The sequence below is a fragment of the Scyliorhinus torazame genome, chromosome 22 (genome assembly GCF_047496885.1).
Source record: "Scyliorhinus torazame isolate Kashiwa2021f chromosome 22, sScyTor2.1, whole genome shotgun sequence".
Taxonomy (NCBI): domain Eukaryota; kingdom Metazoa; phylum Chordata; class Chondrichthyes; order Carcharhiniformes; family Scyliorhinidae; genus Scyliorhinus; species Scyliorhinus torazame.
The window spans coordinates 105,210,203-105,231,300 of record NC_092728.1 but is presented as its reverse complement, the minus strand read 5'-3'; the positions used below and the strand labels follow the sequence as shown (position 1 = coordinate 105,231,300).

The 21,098-nt window shown below is 49.5% G+C and overlaps 1 protein-coding gene across 1 annotated transcript in view; it reads right to left on the bottom strand.

Annotated features, from left to right (window-relative positions):
* Nucleotides 1–21,098, bottom strand: part of gle1 (GLE1 RNA export mediator) — a 59,867-nt gene that overhangs the window by 37,400 nt on the left and 1,369 nt on the right. The window contains exons 2-7 of the mRNA XM_072488825.1: nucleotides 17,873–18,082; nucleotides 15,117–15,230; nucleotides 12,388–12,536; nucleotides 10,131–10,191; nucleotides 5,575–5,829; nucleotides 967–1,180 (exon numbers count right to left, since the gene is read on the bottom strand). Of these exons, the coding sequence (XP_072344926.1) occupies nucleotides 967–1,180; nucleotides 5,575–5,829; nucleotides 10,131–10,191; nucleotides 12,388–12,536; nucleotides 15,117–15,230; nucleotides 17,873–18,082 (1,003 nt within the window). The remainder of the gene's footprint in view (nucleotides 1–966; nucleotides 1,181–5,574; nucleotides 5,830–10,130; nucleotides 10,192–12,387; nucleotides 12,537–15,116; nucleotides 15,231–17,872; nucleotides 18,083–21,098) is intronic.

The window sequence follows — 21,098 nt, the reverse complement described above, 5'->3', positions numbered from 1 at the left end:
CTCAGAGGCGGGAGTGAAAGCAACTGATCCATGGCAGACAGAGAATAAGTCAAACAAACCTGGTGCAAGCTAAACCCAAGAGAGACATTTCCAGTATATAGATATTCAAACCTGAATGCAAATTCAGTCTCTGGATTATTAGTCTATCCACACTATTCTGCAAATTGGCAAGAACCAATTTAGTTTGTAAGTGACAATCTAATAACGTTATCGTCACATTTATTGATGAAAACGCACTGCAGTAAAGAACTCAGGCAAAGGTCTGAAAACATAAAAATGATTTTCACATTTCAGATTGAAATTGACTCCAACGGTGGCGGGGAACAGATCATTCAAAAAAGATGAGTAAAATGCCAAATTGCTTCCATTTTGGAAGCAGCAGTGCCTGCTCCCTCTTTAGGCAACTGAATTTAAACCTGGCTTGTGTATCAAATGGGCTCAGTCAAGAGCACGCTGAACCATTCTTTCTCCTCCCTGTGCTCCAGTTGCAGGATATTGAGGGCAGCTCGGTGGCGCAGTGGGTTCGCCCTGCAACCTCACGGCGCCGAGGTCCCAGGTTCGATCCCGGCTCTGGGTCACTGTCCATGTGGAGTTTGCACATTCTCCCCGTGTTTGCGTGGGTTTCGCCCCCACAACCCAAAGATGTGCAGGGTAGGTGGGTTGGCTAAATTGCCCCTTAATTGGAAAAAGTGAATTGGGTATTCTAAATTCATAATAAGAAAAATAAAAAAAGTTGCAGGGTATTGGTGAAGAACACCTACTATCCACAGGCAACACTTGACCACTTCCCCGGGCACACAAGAGTCGGAAAATAAAGTTGCAGCGTCAACAGAGCACTGTGGCTCCAGTCTCTCAGGACCAGGAGGTCCAATGTTCTCCACTCCTGCCACCTCTGGATTGCCAACATTGAACCCAGCCCCTCCACAAACGACCAGATTTTCACACTAGGGCTACCTTGACAATTACCTTCTTTACGATTGGTTTTCTCTTGCGGGACAGGCTTTACCGGTTCGGCTTTGACTTCCTGCTTTTTCTGAAGTGCCTTCTCCTCCTCCTCCTTTATCCTCTTTTTCTCGGCAGCTGCAGCAGCAATTTTCTCATGCATCTCGGTTATCAGTCCTCGCATTTGCAGCAAGGCTCGCTCTGCATTCAGAATATCCTCCTGATGTGGAACTCCACCCTGCAGAGGGACAAGTGAGTTGAGAATAGGCTAAAGAAAGTGAGTTCAGAATATATTTAAGAATCCAGAATGCAGGGGCGGTGGCACGATGGCACAGTGGTTAGCACTGCTGCCTCATGGCACCGAGGACCCGGGTTCAATCGTGGCCCCGGGTCACTATCTGTGGAGCTTGCACATTCTCCCCGTGTCTGCGTGGGTCTCACCCCCACAACACAAAAATGTGCAGGTTAGGTAGAGGCCATGCTAAATTGCCCCCGAGGGAAAGATGGAAGAATGAGGGAAATAAAAAAGAACGTTTAATTTATCACTGGGCACATCTTTGAGATGTGGGAGTGGCGCCCATGCAGAAACGGGAAGAATGTGCACATGGACAGTGACCCGAGGCCGGGATCAAACCAGAGCCCCCGGCGCCTTGAGACAGCAGTTCTAACCATTGCGCTACCGTGCCGCCCCTGTACACTTCTGGGTTAGGTTTAATCTTTCCCCTTCACCAGAAGGCAAGTTCTAGGATGAGAAAAGTCAAGATACCGAACAACCACGATCTAAATGAATGGCCTGAAGGGCTAAATGCCTACTCTGTCATTCCTCGAAAGCTGCACAACAACTTGTATGTTAAATACCACAGATGAACCCGGTGTGGAACAGCAGTTTGTGCTGCTGCTCCTCCCCATTCACAAAAATTCAACAAAATAATGGTAACCATTAAAACAATGATCAATCTAAAATCTTTTGTTTTTCAACAAATTGCCTTCAAGAAACTCCTTGGAACTTAACTCTTTGAATCTATAGCCTTCTGGAGTCATTTCATAGAATTTGCAGTGTAGAAGGAGGCCATTCGGCCCATCGAGTCTGCACCGGCTCTTGGAAAGAGTACCCTACCCAAGGTCCACATCTCCACCCTATCCCCATAACCCCACCCAACACTAAGTGCAATTTTGGACACTATGGGCAATTTAGCATGGCCAATCCACCTAACCCGCACATCTTTGGACCAAGGAACTCGACAATAAACTTCCCCTCCATCTTAACCACCCTCCCCTCATCACCCTTTGTAGTTTGTCAGATCTTATTCAGCTCCCTGGCCTGACCCTACACAACCTCATCCCTCCACCACTTGGCCACCCAGTTGCTACCATCAACACATTCTGCTATTTCACCTTTTGCCACCATTAGCATGCTTCATTCCTTAATGGCACCATTAACACTCCCCTTTGTCTCATGTCCATGACAAATTTGTCAATGTCTTCTTTGCCCCAACCTATCCCTGGTCTTCTATTCCACCTCACCTCCTCCGCTCCCTTTCCAACAATATAATTTCCACCTTTCTTTAAGGATCGCTTAGATCAGACATGTTAAATCTGCCTCACTCCACAGATGCTACATGACTTGCTGAGTTTATCCAGCATTTTCTATTTCTATTTCAGATTTCCAACATCTGCAGCATTTTGCTTTTATATACCACAGTTCCATCTTGGCTCGATGTCAAGTTGTGTTTAATATGCTCTTGTGAAGTCGCCTTGGGATGATTAACTATATTAAAAGACATTGTCGAAATGCTTGTTGAACCCACAAACTGGCAGAACAAAACCTTTGAATCAGCCTGTTAGCCAAGAGGCTTCAAGCCAAGCTTCAAAGAAATCTAATGTTCTCACTCCCATCTCTCAAAGATGTTGACTCCATTCTATGTTAGGTTTCCATGGGTACTGGGAAGTCTCCAGCAATTATTTTCAACAATGCCTCAACACTGAACGTCAACTAGCTATTGAACGATGATGGAAAAGTTAAGAATCATAGGCAAGCCTGATCAACAGTCTGGAGCACACACACATATATTCAATAGAATAGAGAGTATCACGAAGACTGGCTAATTTCTCCTCATCACCCCCATGGCACTAAAATCAACATCTTGCATCTACATTGCATCTTTATCTTAGTAAAATGCCCCACAGTACTTTACAGGAGCATTACCAAACAACATTTAACACCAAACGCCTTAAAAAGATATTTGAATGGCTGATCAATAACTTGGTCAAAACGATAGTCTTTAAAGAACATCTAAAAGAAGGCGAAGACACACTAGGATCTAGGCAGCTAAAGGCAGAGATGACTAATAGTGGGGCGGCACGTTAGCAGAGTGGTTAGCATTGCTGCTTCACAGCGCCAGGGACCCGGGTTTGATTCCCGGGTCACTGCCTGAGGAATCTGCACCTTCTCCCAGTGTCTGCATGGGTTTTTTCCCACAAATCCTGAAAGACGTGCTGTTAGGTAATTTGGACATTCTGAACTATCCCTCGGTGTACCCGAACAGGTGCCGGAATGTGGCCACTAGGGGATTTTCACAGTAACTTCATTGCAGTGTCAATGTAAGCCTGCTTGTGACACTAATAAAGGTTATTATTAACGATTTTTAGACTATGCCCCTTAGTTTTAGAATCTCCAACCAGTGGAAATAGTTTATCTTTATCTATCCCAACTTTCCCTGTTCATATCCTGAATACTTCGATCAGATCACCCCATAACTTCTAAGTTCTAGCGAAAACAGATCCAAGGGTAATCTCTTCTCGTAACTCAACCCCTGTAATCCAGTATCAAGGCCAAAATATCCTTCCTACGGTGTGGTGCCCAGAACTGCTCACAGCGACTACAAAGCAGGGTCTAACCAGGGTTTTGTATAGCTGCAGCATAACCCGTCTCTTTGGACATCCCTGTATCATTGGACATCCCTGTACCTAACCTCTTTGCATTTAGAAAGTACTCTGCTTGATTCTTTTTGGTCCAAAATGGATAACCTCACACTTGCTTACATTAAATTCCATCTGCCACAATTTTGCCCATTCACCTAGTCTGTCAATATCTCCTTGCAATTTTATGGTATAATTTAAGCTGTCTACAATGCCACCTAACTTTGCATCATTTGCAAATTTGGGTTTATGACTTTCTATGCCATTATCCAAGTCATTATTGAATATTATGAATAACTGAGGCCCCAACACAGATCCCCGTGGTACACCACTAGTCACCCCTGCCAATTAGAGTAATTACCCATTATCCCCACTCTGTCACCTGCCACTCAACCGATTTCCTAACCATGTAAATAATTTGCCCTCAACTCCGTGGGCTTCCAGCTTAGTTAACAGTCTCTTGTGTGGGATTTTATCAAATGCCATCTGGAAGTCCATATAAATGACATCTATAGACATTCCCCTGTCCACTACCTTAGTCACCTCTTCAAAAAATTCAATAAGATTAGTCAGGCATGACCTTCCCTTCACAATTCTATGCTGGCTCTCCCTGATGAACCAATATTTTTCAATGTACTCAGTTACCCCATCCTTTATTATAGATGGCAGCAATTTCCCCACCACAGATGTTCGGCTAACCGGTCTGTAATTGCCTGGTTTCCGCCTTCATAAAAAGTAGAGTGAAATGTACAATTTTCCAACCCAGGTCGTCTACTCCTGAATTTAGGGAACTCTGGAAGATTAGTTAGGGTATCTGCAATGTGTTCCCCCACTTCCTTTAACACCTTCGGATGGAAACCATCAGGTCCTGGATATTCACTCTTTATTTACATTAATTTCCTAGTTACTGATGCTGTATTTACGTTAATTGTATGAAGTCCCTGTCCTCCATCGACTATTATTTTTTTCTGGACTTCTGGCAAGTTATCCTCCTTTTTACTGTAAATACTGAGGCAAAGTAATTGTTCAACATGTCTGCCATTTCCCCATCATCACTGACAATATCTCCATTTTCAGCTTTTAGTGGGCCTAATTGCTCTTCACCACCCGCTTTCCCTTTATATAACTATAACATTTCTTCTTATTGATTTTGAAGCCCCTTGTAAGTTTCCTATCAAAATCCCTTTTAGTAGCTTTTCGAAGCTGCTGTGTGACCCTTTGCTGGTCCTTCTACCCACCCATTTTACCAGATCTGTGCTGTCTTGCTCTTTCTTTCAGTTTTATGCTGTCCCTAACCTCTTTCGTTGTCCATGTCTGTTATTTTTGAGGAGCGGAGCCTTTTCCTCTCAGGGGTATATACTCGCTCTGTATCTCGTTAAATGTTTCCTTAAATATTCATCTAAATAAATCTTCCCAGTTTACCATGGACAGTTCCTACCTCACCCAGTTAAAGTCAGCCTTACCAGAGTCTAGAATTCGCGTATCCGAATCGTGTTTTTCACTTTCAAACGCTACACTGAATTCAATCATGTTGTGATCACCGTTTGGTAAATGTTAGGCTACTAATTAAATTGGGCTCTTACTCATAACTAAATCTAATATTGCCCGTCCTCTTGTTGCATCTCGAACATATTCCAGACAGTCCAGAAATCCACTACCTTTCTGACTCTTAACAGTAGTCAGTGCCTGGCCTCAATCACACAATACACACACCTCCGACGTGAGCTTGATAACTCCCGACACCAGGCTGCAGAGCTGGTTGCCGCGGTTACTGTACCCCGAAAGGTCCAGCCCCACCAGCTCCTTCTGCTTGAAGTAGGGCTCAATTTGCATATTCAGGTGCAGCACTTCCTCCTGGATGCAGTTCAGCCGCCGCACTCGCTCCCGGCTTTCCGCCTGCCTCTGTCGCTCGAGTTCCTCCTGGCGCAGTCGCTGCTGCTCAGCTTCACGAAGTTTCAGATTCAGATTCTGGATGGAACAAAAAAAAAAAGATATTGAAAGATGGCTGTGGGAGAAGCGAACAGACCGATTTAAAAAATGTTCACTTTTCATGACCTCAGGTCAAAGTGCTTTCTGAAAAGCTGTCACATTTGTCTTTACAGTATGTAATTTAGACAACAGCCAGCGTGTACACAGCCAACTCCCACACACAGTAATGTGATGATGCTCAGATATTCTGGTTGAGGGATAAAAAGTGAGCAGGGCATTGGGGAGCCCTCCCCCGCACCTCTTCAAAATAGCACCAAGCGCTTTCCCGATCTTTTGCCAGCATTTGTCTCCGAGCCATAACCAAAAACATGAAATGAAAATGAATGAAATGAAAATCGCTTATTGTCACAAGTAGGCTTCAAATGAAGTTACTGTGAAAAGCCCCTAGTTGCCACATTCCGAGGCTAGTACGGGAATTGAACCGTGCTGCTGGCCTGACTTGGTCTGCTTTTAAAAAGCCAGCGATTTAGCCCAGTGTGCTAAACCAGCCCCTAAACATAAGGTGAGCTGGTCATTTACCCCATGGTTATTTGCAAGATCGGTTTGTAAATGCAGCAGGGGGAACAACTCTCCCGTTTTTCTTTGAAATAGTGCCACGGGATCTTTTTCATCCACCCAAGAGGGCAGACTTGGCCCCCGTTTAACATCTCATCCAAAAGATGGCACCGCCAACAGTGCAGCACACCCACCGCACTACGCTGCAGTATCAACTATGTGCCGAGGTGTCAGGAGTAGGACCTCTGACTTAGAGCTGAGTATTAGCATTGGAGCTGTGCCTTGTTAGATCTGCTCACTCTTAAAGTGAGATGAAGCAAGGTGGGAGGAGGCTCATATGGTGCATTAGTAGCCTGATCCTGTGTTGTTAAATTTCATGCAATGCAAGATATGCAACAGGATTAAGAAAGTAAATGCCAGAGCAGCACAGACAAGAGGACACAGATTGAAAGATACGAATGGTAAATTTGTGATAGGCATTAGGAGAGTGATCAAAAACCACAACAGTTTGCAGAACAAGATGGAGGCTGAGGAGATTGTACTCCTTTTAAAAGAAAACAAGATATTGCAATAAGAAGTGGCAGGTTTGGTATTCTGGTAGGAGGGATTAAAAAGTGAGCAGGGCATTGGGGAGCCAATTTTGTTGAAGGGCCTGCTGCATCAAAACCTTGCAATCAGTCTTGTAAGATCATTAAAAAGTAGGAATAGGCCATTTGGCCCATCACACCTGTTCTACCATTTAAGAAGGACTTGGCTGATCTGATTGTGCCCTCGACTCCACTTCCCAGTCTGCCGACCATAACCCCAGAAGATCAAAAGTTAATCTAACTGTCATGTGAGTGTCTCTTTTAAGAAAGCTTCAGTCTCTTATCATGTAACTTGTGCTGTGGCTGTGAGGGGAGAGGGGGTTTCAGTTTTGACTGCTTTGGACTGTAGAAGAAGAAGCGTTTTTCTCTGTTTTCATTTTAAAAGATGTTCCAGTAAAAAAACCATTGGGTGTGGCTAACTGCCTTGGTAACTTTAAAGATATAGTTGTTTTCTGGAAGGAGTTTGACTCTGCTGGCTGGATCCGGATCAGAATTTCAGGAAAAGGACCAGTCCCATTCAAGTGAGAACACAGTGTGCTGTGCCAGGCCCTTGAAAAGGGGCTTTGGTTTATTGGATTTTGTTACTGAATTGGAACAGCTAAGGGGAAATTCATTAAGTGTTATAGAACATAACAGTGCAGAAGGAGGCCATTCGGCCCATCGAGTGTGCACTGACCCACTTAAGCTCTCACTTGCACCCTACCCCCGTAACCCAATAACCTCTGCCATCCCTCCTACCCCATCTAACATTTTGCCTAAAGGCAATTTAGCGTGGCCAATCCACCCAACCTGCACATCTTTGGACTGTGGGAGGAAACCAGAGCACCCGGAGGAAACTCACGCAGACACGGGGAGAACGTGCACACTCCGCACAGACAGTGACCCAGCGGGGAATCGAACCTGGGACCCTGGCACTGTGAAGCAACAGTGCTAATCACTGTGCTACCGTGCCACCCATAATATACATAAGGGCGGCATGTGGCGCCGTGGCTAGCACTGGTACTGCGGCGCTGAGGACCCGGGTTCGAATACCGGCCCTGGGTCACTGTCGGTGTGGAGTTTGCACATTCTCACCATGTCTGCGTGGGTTTCACTCCCACAACCCAAAGATGTGCAGGACAGATGGATTGGCCACGCTAAATTGCCCCCTAATTGGAAAAAAAAAATTGGATACTATAAAGTGTTATACATAGATTACTGTAGCTGTGTTGTGTCTTTATACTTGTAATTGATAAAGATTCTTGCTGTGTTTATATATATGTATGTTAACTACATTCTTAGAATAAACCTTGTTTTGATTGAAGTGTCTAGGAAGTCTGCAGTGAAGGCTTTTGTGCTCATCCTAGCCAAATTCAACATAAAGGTTGTAGGTCGGGTGAACTTCATAATACACTTTAGAGTTTCTAAGCCCTGGCCCATAACACTAATTCAGCCTTGAATACATTCGATGACCAATGCCCTCTGTTGAAGAGAATTCCAAAGGCCAACAATGTTCAGAATATAATTCCTCTCCATCAGTCTTAAATGAGACACCCCTTACTTTTAAACCATGCTCCCCATGTTCTAGATCTCCTCCCACCACCAAAGAGAGGTGAAACATCCTGTTTCTACCATGTTAAGCCCCCTCAGAATCTTACTTGTTTCAATAAGCTCACGTTTCATTGTTCTAAACTGCAATGAGCATTGGCCCGACCTGCTCAACCTTTCCTCATAAGACAACTCCTTTGTAACAAGGATCAGTTGGGTGAACTTTCCCTGAACAGTTTCCAGTGTAAGTATATTCTTCGTTGCATAAAGAGACCAATATTATACGCAGTACTCCAGATACAGCCTTACCAATTACCAACACAGTTGTAGAAAGATTTTCCGACTCTATACTCCATTCCCCTTCCTAAACCTACCGTACCGACATGCTAAACTTGTGATTCATGTACAAGGACATCCAGATCCCCCTGTACCAGTATCTGCAATCTCTCTTCAATTAAACAATATTCTGCTTTTCCATTCTTCCTGCCAACATGCACAATTTTACATCTTCCTGCAATATACCCCCATCTGCCAAATGTTTCCCCACTCAGTTAACCTAAACCCTTTGCAGACTTGTACTCTCCTCACAACTGGCTTTCCTGCCTATTTTTGTACAACAGCAAATTTGGCTACAAGTTGGTCCCTTCATCCAAATCATTCTTATACATCAGAACTAATTCCTATGGCACTCCACTAGTTAGTTTGCCAACCTAGAAAATACCCATTCATTCAGACTAGTTTCCTAATGGTTAGCCAATCCTCTGTCCATGTTAATATAACACGCCCAACACCTTCATTTCTTATCTTGTGCAGTAACCTTTTTGTGGCACCTTATCAAGAGCCTTTTGAAAATCAAAATACACATCTGCTGGTGCCAGTCTATCCACCCTGCTTGCTAGTCCTCAAAGAGCTCATAAAACCAAACAAAATGGCCTGCTACTACCTGCTCAAACATTTTTTCAATGACAGATATTAAGCTAACTGGCCGATTGTTTGATTTTGTGTCTCCCTCCTTTTTTGAAACAGAGTTGTTACAACTTCAGTTTTCCAATCTGCTGGGACCTTTCCAGAATCTAGGGAATTTTGGAAGATTCCAACCAATGCAACTACTATCTCTGCATCACCTCTTTTAAAATCCTAGCATGTAGGCGGTCAAATCCGGATTAATTGAAATTTTTAGTCCCAATAATTTTCCAGTATTTTTCCTCAAGTGATTATGATTCATGTTCCTCTCTCTTTGTTGCCTTTGCAAGGACAGATAGAGTTTGTCCCCTGCAGTCACCAGACAGCCTGCTTCCTTGCTCTGTAAAGACTCTACCATGGAAACTGACCACTTGGATATGATATTGGAGGCTGAGCAGGGCCTCAAACAATACCCCAGCAGTCAACACCCTTAGAAAATGTGCAAGAAAACTGATGGATAGAATAGTAAAGAGAGGGGGGGGGGGGTTTAGCCCAGGGTGCGGTGTGGGGGATTTAAATACAGAAATGTCTGGTCATGATACTCCGTTTAGGCATGATTGGCCAACTGGTCTTTTCATTTACTCATACAACATTCTCCGAAAAAGACGCTCCTTTCTCACTGTCCAAAATCTATCAAATAACCTTGTAATTTTCCACAAAAACAGAGTTTACTGCAATAGACTGTGTTCACATTTTACTGCTCTGTACCTTAGCTCTGCGACGGTGCTCTTCCTTCAATTTTTCTTGACGTCCTTGAACTTCGAGTGACCTGTAAAAGGTTTTAGATATCACATTCCACATTAATCACCTTCCCCTAGGTGAAGGGTTTACAGGTTTGGCTTGTATTTATGTACAACTCAAAGTAGGAAATGTTTGCAGGGCTATGGAGTAGAGATTAATTGCATAAATCGTTCAGAGACACGACACAAGTATAATGGGTGGAATGGCCTTTCTCTGTGCGTTTCTCTTGTTTATTCACAGGATGTGTATCACTGGCAAGGCCATCATTTATTGCCCATCCGAGAAGGTGGTGGGGAGCCACCTTGAACAGCTGCAATCGGTTATGTTAGGGGCACACCACAGTTCTGTTCACTAGGGAGTTCCAGGATTTTCACCCAGCGACAGTGAATAAAAAGTGATATATTTCCGAGTCAGGATGACATGCGACTTGGAGGGGAACCTGCAGGTGGCAGTGCTCCTATATACCTCCTCCCATTGTCCTTCAAGGTGAAAGAGATAGGTTCTGTTGAAGGAGCCCTCACATGTTGCTGCAGCGCATCTTATAGATGGTACCCACTGCGATCCAGTGGTGGAGGAAGTGAATGTTTAAAGCAGATGGATGCCACTCAAACGGGCTTTGTCCTAGGTTGTGTAGAGCTTTTTGAGTGCTGACGGAGCTGTACTGATCCAGTTAAGTGGAGAGTACTCCATCACACTGTTGATTTGTCCCTTGTAGTGGTTAGCACTGTTGCTTTACAGCGCCAGGGACCTGGGTTCAATTCCCGGCTTGGGTCACTGTCTGTGTGGAGTCTGCACGTTCTCCCCGTGTCTGCGTGGGTTTCCTCCGGGTGCTCTGGTTTCCTCCCATCCGAAAGACGTGCTTGTTAGGTTAATTGGACATTCTGAATTCTCCCTCTGTGTACCCGAACAGGAGCCGGAGTGTGGAGACTAGGAGATTTTCACAGTAACTTCATTGCAGTGTTAATGTAAGCCGACTTGTGACAATAATAAAGATTATGATGGACAAGCTTTGGCAAGATAGGAGGTGAATTATGATTCTATAACTCCACCACTAGCAATAGTTAGAAAATCACTGAGCAACCAGATGAGGAATAACTTGGAAGAGTAATTCTGACTGATTTATTCAGACTTATTTTTCTTTTTTGCACAAATTGCAAATCTATGACTTCAGATGTGAAAAATGAACTCGGGGCCATCTGCTATACTAATGAGACTAAGCCAAATGTATCTTCAATGCCAAATTGATTAGTGTATAAGAGTGAAAGCATTTCTGAAGGAACTTATCACTGCAATTTCTGCTCCACTGTTGCTCTGCCGCCCAACATCTTTCATCTTGTATACAGAACAGACTAAAATTTAGATACCAAATTCTTTTTTTCCAATTAAGGGGTAATTTAGGTGGCCAATCCACCTCCCCTGCACATCTGTGTGTTTGTGGGGGCGAAACCCACGCAAACATGGGAAGAATGTGCAAACTCCACACGGACAGTGGTTTAGGGCCGGGATCAAACCTGGGACCTCAGCACTAACCACTGCGCCACCGTGCCGCCCTAAGACTCAGTTTAAACATGGTGTTCCTCGCAATACTTTTTATCATATCAAGTCACAGACGTAAAACAAAACTTGCAGTTCTATGACATTTTACATCAACTTAAGACACACGAAAATACTTTACATTAAAACTTCATAGCCAATTAAGTACCTTTGAAGTGTAGCCATGGTTTTGATGTAGAAAACAGTAGAAGTGAAAATAATAATAAGCTTTAGTGTCACAAATAGGCTTACATTAACACTGCAATGAAGTTACTGTGAAAATCCCCCAGTCGCCACATTCCGCCGCCTGCTCAGGTATACAGAGAATTCAAAATGTCCAATTCACCTAACAAGCACGTCCTTTGGGACTTGGGGGAGGAAACCGGGGCACCCAGAGGAAACCCACACAGACACGGGGAGACTGTGCAGACTCCGCACAGTGACCCAAGCCGGAAATCAAACCTGGGACCCTGGCGCTGTGAAGCAACATTGCTAACCACTGTGCTACCATGCTGCCCGAAGCTGACTAAATATTTTAGTACTGGATATATTAAAGTTACTCTCACTCATCATCCATAACCAATTATTGAGGGTGGCTATTAGCGGCCGTGTTACTATTTAACTATAAAGCACAAGATAAAACATGGAAATCTCTCCATGTCCATTCCTGCAGCTTTCTCACAGTTCCTACCCTTTCTCCATCATGTCACGCATCTCCTCGTATTCCTGACGCTGCCGGAGCTCCAGGGACTCTTCAAATCGTTTCAATAGTTCAACCGCTGTGTTTGAAAAACTTTGAACAGCTTTCTGCTGCAGCTCCTGGCGATACTTCAGTTCAGCCTAGAGAGAAAGCCAGAAAGAAGTTGCATTGATGTAACACCTGGACATATCCCTGGAAATTCACAATGTTCTTCAACATCAGAGTGCAGTCACTGATGTGAGGTACTTAGACAAATGCAACAGCCAGATTAACACAGCAAGATTCCTCAAACCACGTGAAAATAAGATCAATGGCTGATTCATTTGCTTTTAGTATTGTTAATTGAAGGGTGAATGTTGGTCAGGTTTTCAGTGCCGTATATTCTAATCTTAATTTTGAATGATGTCAGCAAATGTCCAGGGTCTATTTTTTGGCCAATCCTTTGATGATTTTTATTGCAGGGGAAAGGTAATCTTGTGTAACGGTACTAAATTTAATTGTGTTATTAGCAATTCAGTCTCATTTGATCCTGTGGTTGTATTTGACATAGGTACCATTGTTACAGTAAATGTCACATTAGCTGAGAAAATAACTGCCAGCACTTAAGGAAAGCGGTGGGTACCACGGCAGCTGCACCAACTTGCCATGGATCCTTCGACAGCTTCTTCTAAACGTACCACCTTTCCCACCTAAAAGGATGAAAGCTGGTGCATGGGGAAATGACAACCTGCAAGAACTGTCCCGAGTCACAAACCATCCTGACGTGGGACTACATCACCATTTTTATCCATTTGTGGGATACGGGTATCGCTTGCTGGACCAGCATTTGTTGTCCATCGCCAACTGTCCTCGAGAAAGTGGCTCATCACCACCTTCTTACCTCTGCAGTCCCTGCGTTGTAGCTATGTCCACCGTGGTGTCAGGAAGGGAGTTCCAGGACTCTGATCCTACAACCGTGAAGAAGCAGCGATAAAGTTCCCAGCCAGGATGGTGAGTGGCTTGGAGAGGAACTTTCAGGTGGTGATGTTCCCATGCATCTGCTATCCTTGTCCTTCTACATGGTAGAGGTTGTGGGTTTGAAAGGTGCTGTCGAATGAGCCCTGGTGAGTTGCTGCAGTGCAGATGGCACACAAGGCTGTCGCTGGGCGACAGTGCTGGAGGGATTGAATGTTGAAGCTGGTGGATGGGGTGTCAATCAAGCGGACAGCTTTGTCCTGGATGGCATTGAGCTTGAACATTGTTGGAGCTGCACTCACCCAGGCAAGTGGATAGCATTCCATCACCTTGTGCCTTGTAGATCGTGGACAGGTTTTGGAAAGCCAGGAGGTGGGTTACTTGCTGCAGAATTCTCAGCCTCTGAACTGCCCTTGCAACCACAGTATTTGTATGGCTGGTCCGTTTCAGTTTCTGCTCAGGATGTTGGTAACGGGAGAATACAGTAGTGGTAATGCTTTTGAATGCCAAAAGGAGATGCCTGCCACTGGTGCGGTGTGAATATTAATTGCGGCAGCTCACTGCCACCTTAACACAGGGAAGAACAATAAAGAATAATAAAATGCTGGCCTCGGTAGTGATGCTGACATTCTGGAAAATATTGCAGTTTTGCATATTAAATTGCTTTTCATATGGTTTTGAGGAGGGCACAGATAGCTCAAGGTTCTTCGCCTGTCCCACATGGTTTGAATGAGTCTTTTAAGCATTTTAAAAAGGAATCTCTCAGAGTTCCCTGGAATATTATCAGTTAACGTAATTCAATCACCTGCCTGATATTTTGGGTAGGGAAAGAGAGGACATCATACCTGACTACGGTCAAAAACTAGCTTTAACAAACTTCAAATTAAGTGACTTTATTTTCACATCTGCTCAAGTAAAGCCATAAACACTGACAATAGTTGAATCAAATGGCCTATTTTCAAACTATTTCTGCCAGTTGGGGCAGTCTAGGATTGGGTGACAGTCTAAGGATTAGAGTCAGACCTTTCAGCAGCACAATTAGCAAGCCCATCTACACTCAAAGGGTGAGAGAAATTTGAGAAATGGAAGAACATAAAAGGGCTATGGGGAGAAGTAGGGCTCTAGGCGAATTGCTCCCTCGTGTCAGCAGACACAACATGCCAACCACCGAGCTAGATGAACTTCTTCGGTGCTGTAAACATTCTGTAATTCTCTCCAACAAAAGGCATCAGATGATCAACTAGTTGCTAAATGCATATTGTTCCGCACTGTAACCAATCACTATTTGTTGATGTACTTTGTCGGTTATTCTTTTGTCTACTGTGTATGTTCCACAGAAAAATGCTTTTCACTGTACTTTGGTACATGTGACAATAAATCAATGTGGTTGACTCTTAAATGTCCTCTGAAATGGCCTGGTGAGCCACTCAGTTCAAGAGCAATTAGGGATGGGCAACAAATGCTGGGCCATCCAACGAAGCCCACATCCCACAAATGAATAAACAAAACTCCAGGGATATGGTGGAAAAGTGGAGTTGAGGCAAGATCAGCAATGATCCCAATGAATAGCAAAGCAAGCTGGGGAAGCTGTGTGGCCTATTTCTGCTCCTAATTCTTTGCCTGCTGCTCATAGAGGTCACAAAATGCCTGCAAGAATAGAATGTTTGTGTACTGGTAGCGTTCTCAGTGCGAACAGAAAATTAAATGACATTCTTTCAAACCACCACCATGTTAAAACGCTTAATATTTTGTTTTCAGCTTCTTACCTGGCCCTTGGTTCTGTGGACTTCCTCATACTTTCTAACGTAGCCTTCAATCTGGGTGGCTTCAGGTGAAAGCAACAAGAGTGTGTGTTCCGGATTTAACTCTTGCACTACCTCCTGCAGGAATAAAAAGTTTATAAAGCAGATCAAAACAACTGCCTTCATTTATACAACATCTTTAATGTGGCAAAATATCCCGAGGGGCTTGACAGGGGTGACCATGACACCAAGACACTCGCCAAGTGCATTCAGATACAAAGCCTTTAGTTTTGCCCTTTTATTATCTTTGTGACATCTAGTCATGACATTGGTGTATAGGTTTTTTTCTGTCCCTTTTGCCATTCTCTGATCCTTATTTCCTACATTACTATATTGCTTTCCTGCCCTGATACTACACATTGATTTGCTATATCTACTAAGCTTAATCCCTTATTTAGTTGCTTTTGTACTCCCTGTCCCTATTAATAAAATCTACAACACCGTCTACTTCATTAACCACTCTCAACTTGTCCTGCAACATCAATAACTTATGTACATATACACCCACGTCCATCTGCTCCTGTACCCAGTTTAGAAATTATACCCTTCACTTTGTGCTGTCTTTCCACATTCTTCCTATTTCTTTGCATTAAAACTTCACTTGCCACTTGTCTGCCCATTCCACCAATCCCTGTCCTTTTGACATTCTACATGATACTCCTCACTGTTCACAATACCACAAAGTTTCAGAACATGTTCAAACTTTAAAATTGTGCACTGTACACCAAGGTCTACATCATTTATATCAGGGGTCGGGGTCCTAAGACTGGCCCCTGGGGCAATCCACTCCAAAGCTTCCTATGAACCTTAATGAATAAACATTCATTAACCACCACTCTCCATTTCCATATCTACTGCCCCCTTTATTCCACAAACCTGCACAGTAGGATTTTTCCACTCAAGCAGGAAGATTGAAGCTTGGTTTAACACATCATCATAGAATTTACAGTGCAGAAGGAGGCCATTCGGTCCATCGAGTCTGCACCGGCCCTTACAAAGAGCACCCTACTGAAGCCCACGTATCTACCCTATCCCCAGAACCCAGTAACCCCCACTTAACATTCTTTGGTCACTAAGGGATATATATATTTTTTTTTTAATATGTTTTATTGAAATTTTTTTCCCAAACAACAATTTTTCCCCTCTTACAAAGCAAATGCAACAATAACAATACAGAAATTTTTAACAATACACAAGTAACAAAACCTTTATCTTTGACCTAAACTAAACTAACCCCCCCCCCCCCCACTCCTCCTGGGTTGCTGCTGCTGGTCATCTGTCTTCCCTCTAACGTTCCCCTAGGTAGTCGAGAAATGGCTGCCACCGCCTGGTGAACCCTTGAGCCGATCCTCTCAGGGCAAACTTTATCTGCTCCAGTTTAATGAACCCCGCCATATCATTTACCCAGGCCTCCAGTCCGGGGGGTTTCGCCTCCTTCCACATGAGTAGGATCCTGCGCCGGGCTACTAGGGACGCAAAGGCCACAACGTCGGCCTCTTTCGCCTCCTGCACTCCTGGCTCTTCCGCAACTCCAAATAGAGCTAACCCCCAGCCTGGTTTGACCCGGGCCTTCACCACCTGCGAAATCACTCCCGTCACTCCCTTCCAATACCCTTCCAGTGCCGGGCACGCCCAAAACATATGTGCGTGGTTTGCCGGGCTCCCGCCACACCTCCCACATTTGTCCTCCACTCCAAAGAACCTGCTCAATCTTGCTCCCGTTATGTGTGCTCTATGTAGCACCTTAAATTGAATCAGGCTAAGCCTGGCGCATGAGGAAGAGGAATTTACCCTGCTTAGGGCATCAGCCCACATACCCTCCTCTATCTCCTCCCCTAGTTCTTCTTCCCACTTTCCTTTTAGTTCGCCCACCGACTCCTCCCCCTCTTCCCTCATCTCTCGGTAAATCTCTGACACCTTGCCCTCTCCAACCCACACCTCTGAAAGCACCCTGTCCTGTATCCCGTGTCGGGAGCAACGGAAATTCCCTCACCTGTTGTCTAGTAAACGCCCTCACCTGCATATATCTCAAGAAATTTCCCCGGGGCAACTTATACTTTTCCTCCAATGCTCCCAAGCTCGCAAAAGTCCCATCTATAAATAAATCTCCCACCCTCCTAATTCCCAACTGGTACCAGCTCTGAAATCCTCCACTAAGGGATATTTTTAATGGTCAATCCATCTTATCCACAAATCTTTGGACTGTGGGAGGAAACCGGAGCACCCGGAGGAAACCCACGCAGACACGGGGAGAATGTGCAGACACCGCACATACAGTGACCCAGCTGGGAATCGAACCTGGGACCCTGCTACCGTGCTGCCCATCGACCTGCAATCCCGACCCAATCACACATTAGCAGTGCCCCCGTCAGATGACAGTGCCACCTGGGCACCTTGGCAGTGTCAGACTGGCACACAGGTGGCACTGCCAGGGTGGCCTGGCTAGCACTGCCAAGGTGCCAGGTTGGCAGCTGTGTCAGGACACCATGCTGCCCAAAGGGCATACAGCTGGGGGCCTCTGATCCACGAGTGCGCCTCCATGGTCCCTCAGTGCTGCACCGGAGTGTCAGACATGATTTTTTGCTCAAATCCCAGAGTGCGATTTGAACCCAGAATCTTTTTGATTCAAAGCAGTTATGTTACCAACGGAGCTGGTACTGCCACTGGTCGTGAGCCCAGGTTTCTACACCTCAATGACAGGGATTCAAGTAGGTGAATACCTGCACATTATTATTCGTTTCCTCTTCTGTGCCTGGGTCCAGAGGAAAAACAGGCGTCTCCTGCAGCTGGTCATCTCTACGAAGGCCATAGATTATTGGTGTTAAACTCTCGGAGGTGCTGGATTGAGTCTCTGGTTGGAAAAAGTGGTCCAGTACCCATGCCGATTTGACAGACAGTTCTGGAGAGGGTCTGCATTGCTCCAAAACATCCTGAAAGGAAAGAGAATAAAGTGAAGCAAAATTTAAGGTTCTTGACATAAATATGGTATGGGAAGCAAGAGGGGGGGGGGGGGGAGCAGAGGCCAGGGAAGGTAGGTGGGCAGTCGGAAAAGGGGATCAGAGGCCGGGGAAAGGGGGGGGGTCAAAGGCCAGGGAAGGGGGGGCAGAGGCCGGGGGAAAGGGGGGGGGCAGAGGCTGGGGGAAAGGGGGGGGCAGAGGACGGGAGAAAGGGAGGGGGGCAGAGGACGGGGGAAAGGGGGGGGCAGAGGAGGGGGAAAGGGGGGGCAGAGGACGGGGGAAAGGGGGGGCAGAGGACGGGGGAAAGGGGGGGGGCAGAGGCCGGGGGAAAGGGGGGGGCAGAGGCCGGGGGAAAGGGGGGGCAGAGGCCGGGGGAAAGGGGGGGGCAGAGGCCGGGGGAAAGGGGGGGGGGCAGAGGCCGGGGGGAAGGGGGGGGCAGAGGCCGGGGGAAAGGGGGGGGGCAGAGGCCGGGGGAAAGCGGGGGGGCAGAGGCCGGGGGAAAGCGGGGGGGCAGAGGCCGGGGGAAAGGGGGGGGGCAGAGGCCGGGGGAAAGGGGGGGGCAGAGGCCGGGGGAAAGGGGGGGGGCAGAGGCCGGGGGAAAGGGGGGGGGCAGAGGCCGGGGGAAAGGGGGGGGGCAGAGGCCGGGGGAAAGGGGGGGGCAGAGGCCGGGGGAAAGGGGGGGCAGAGGCCGGGGGAAAGGGGGGGGCAGAGGCCGGGGGAAGGGGGGGGCAGAGGCCGGGGGAAGGGGGGGGCAGAGGCCGGGGGAAAGGGGGGGCAGAGGCCGGGGGAAAGGGGGGGGCAGAGGCCGGGGGAAAGGGGGGGGGCAGAGGCCGGGGGAAAGGGGGGGGCAGAGGCCGGGGGAAAGGGGGGGGCAGAGGCCGGGGGAAAGGGGGGGGCAGAGGCCGGAGGAAAGGGGGGGGGCAGAGGCCGGGGGAAAGGGGGGGGCAGAGGCCGGGGGAAAGGGGGGGGCAGAGGCCGGGGGTAAGGGGGGGGGCAGAGGCCGGGGGAAAGGGGGGGGGCAGAGGCCGGGGGGAAAGGGGGGGGCAGTGGCCGGGGGGAAAGGGGGGGGCAGAGGCCGGGGGGAAAGGGGGGGCAGAGGCCGGGGGGAAAGGGGGGGGCAGAGGCCGGGGGGAAAGGGAGGGGCAGAGGCCGGGGGGAAAGGGGGGGGGCAGAGTCCGGGGGGGAAAGGGGGGGGGCAGAGGCCGGGGGGAATGGGGGGGGGCAGAGGCCGGGGGGAAAGGGGGGGGCAGAGGCCGGGGGGGAAGGGGGGGGCAGAGGCCGGGGGGAAAGGGGGGGCAGAGGCCGGGGGGAAAGGGGGGGGCAGAGGCCGGGGGGAAAGGGGGGGGCAGAGGCCGGGGGGAAAGGGGGGGCAGAGGCCGGGGGGAAAGGGGGGGGGCAGAGGCCGGGGGGAAAGGGGGGGGGGGCAGAGGCCGGGGGGAAAGGGGGGGGCAGAGGCCGGGGGGAAAGGGGGGGGCAGAGGCCGGGGGGAAAGGGGGGGGCAGAGGCCGGGGGGAAAGGGGGGGGCAGAGGCCGGGGGGAAAGGGGGGGGCAGAGGCCGGGGGGAAAGGGGGGGCAGAGGCCGGGGGGAAAGGGGGGCAGAGGCCGGGGGGAAAGGGGGGCAGAGGCCGGGGGGAAAGGGGGGCAGAGGCCGGGGGGAAAGGGGGGCAGAGGCCGGGGGGAAAGGGGGGGGCAGAGGCCGGGGGGAAAGGGGGGGGCAGAGGCCGGGGGGAAAGGGGGGGGCAGAGGCCGGGGGGAAAGGGGGGGGCAGAGGCCGGGGGGAAAGGGGGGGGGCAGAGGCCGGGGGGAAAGGCCGGGGGGAAAGGGGGGGGCAGAGGCCGAGGGGGAAAGGGGGGGGGCAGAGGCCGGGGGGGGAGAGAGGCCGGGGGGAAAGGGGGGGGCAGAGGCCGGGGGGTAAGGGGGGGGCAGAGGCCGGGGGGTAAGGGGGGGGCAGAGGCCGGGGGGTAAGGGGGGGGGCAGAGGCCGGGGGGGAAAGGGGGGGCAGAGGCCGGGGGGGAAAGGGGGGGCAGAGGCCGGGGGGAAAGGGGGGGGGCAGAGGCCGGGGGGAAAGGGGGGGGCAGAGGCCGGGGGGAAAGAGGGGGGGCAGAGGCCGGGGGAAAGGGGGGGGCAGAGGCCGGGGGGAAAGGGGGGGGCAGAGTCCGGGGGGAAAGGGGGGGGCAGAGGCCGGGGGGAAAGGGGGGGGGCAGAGGCCGGGGGGGAAAGAGGGGGGGCAGAGGCCGGGGGGGAAAGAGGGGGGGCAGAGGCCGGGGGGAAGGGGGGGGGGCAGAGGCCGGGGGGAAAGGGGGGGGGCAGAGGCCGGGGGGAAAGGGGGGGGCAGAGGCCGGGGGGGGGGGAGAGAGGCCGGGGGGAAAGGGGGGGCAGAGGCCGGGGGGAAAGGGGGGGCAGAGGCCGGGGGGTAAGGGGGGGGCAGAGGCCGGGGGGTAAGGGGGGGGGGCAGAGGCCGGCGGGAAAGGGGGGGGGAAGAGGCCGGCGGGAAAGGGGGGGGGAAGAGGCCGGGGGGAAAGGGGGGGGCAGAGGCCGGGGGGAAAGGGGGGGGCAGAGGCCGGGGGGAAAGGGGGGGGCAGAGGCCGGGGGGAAAGGGGGGGGCAGAGGCCGGGGGGAAAGGGGGGGGCAGAGGCCGGGGGGAAAGGGGGGGGCAGAGGCCGGGGGGAAAGGGGGGGGGCAGAGGCCGGGGGGAAAGGGGGGGGGCAGAGGCCGGGGGGAGCAGAGGCTGGGGGGGAAAGAGGGGGGGCAGAGGCCGGGGGGAAAGGGGGGGGACAGAGGCCGGGGGGAAGGGGGGGCAGAGGCCGGGGGGAAGGGGGGGCAGAGGCCGGGGGGAAGGGGGGGCAGAGGCCGGGGGGAAGGGGGGGCAGAGGCCGGGGGGAAGGGGGGGCAGAGGCCGGGGGGAAGGGGGGGCAGAGGCCGGGGGGAAGGGGGGGGCAGAGGCCGGGGGGGAAGGGGGGGGGCAGAGGCCGGGGGGAAAGAGGGGGGG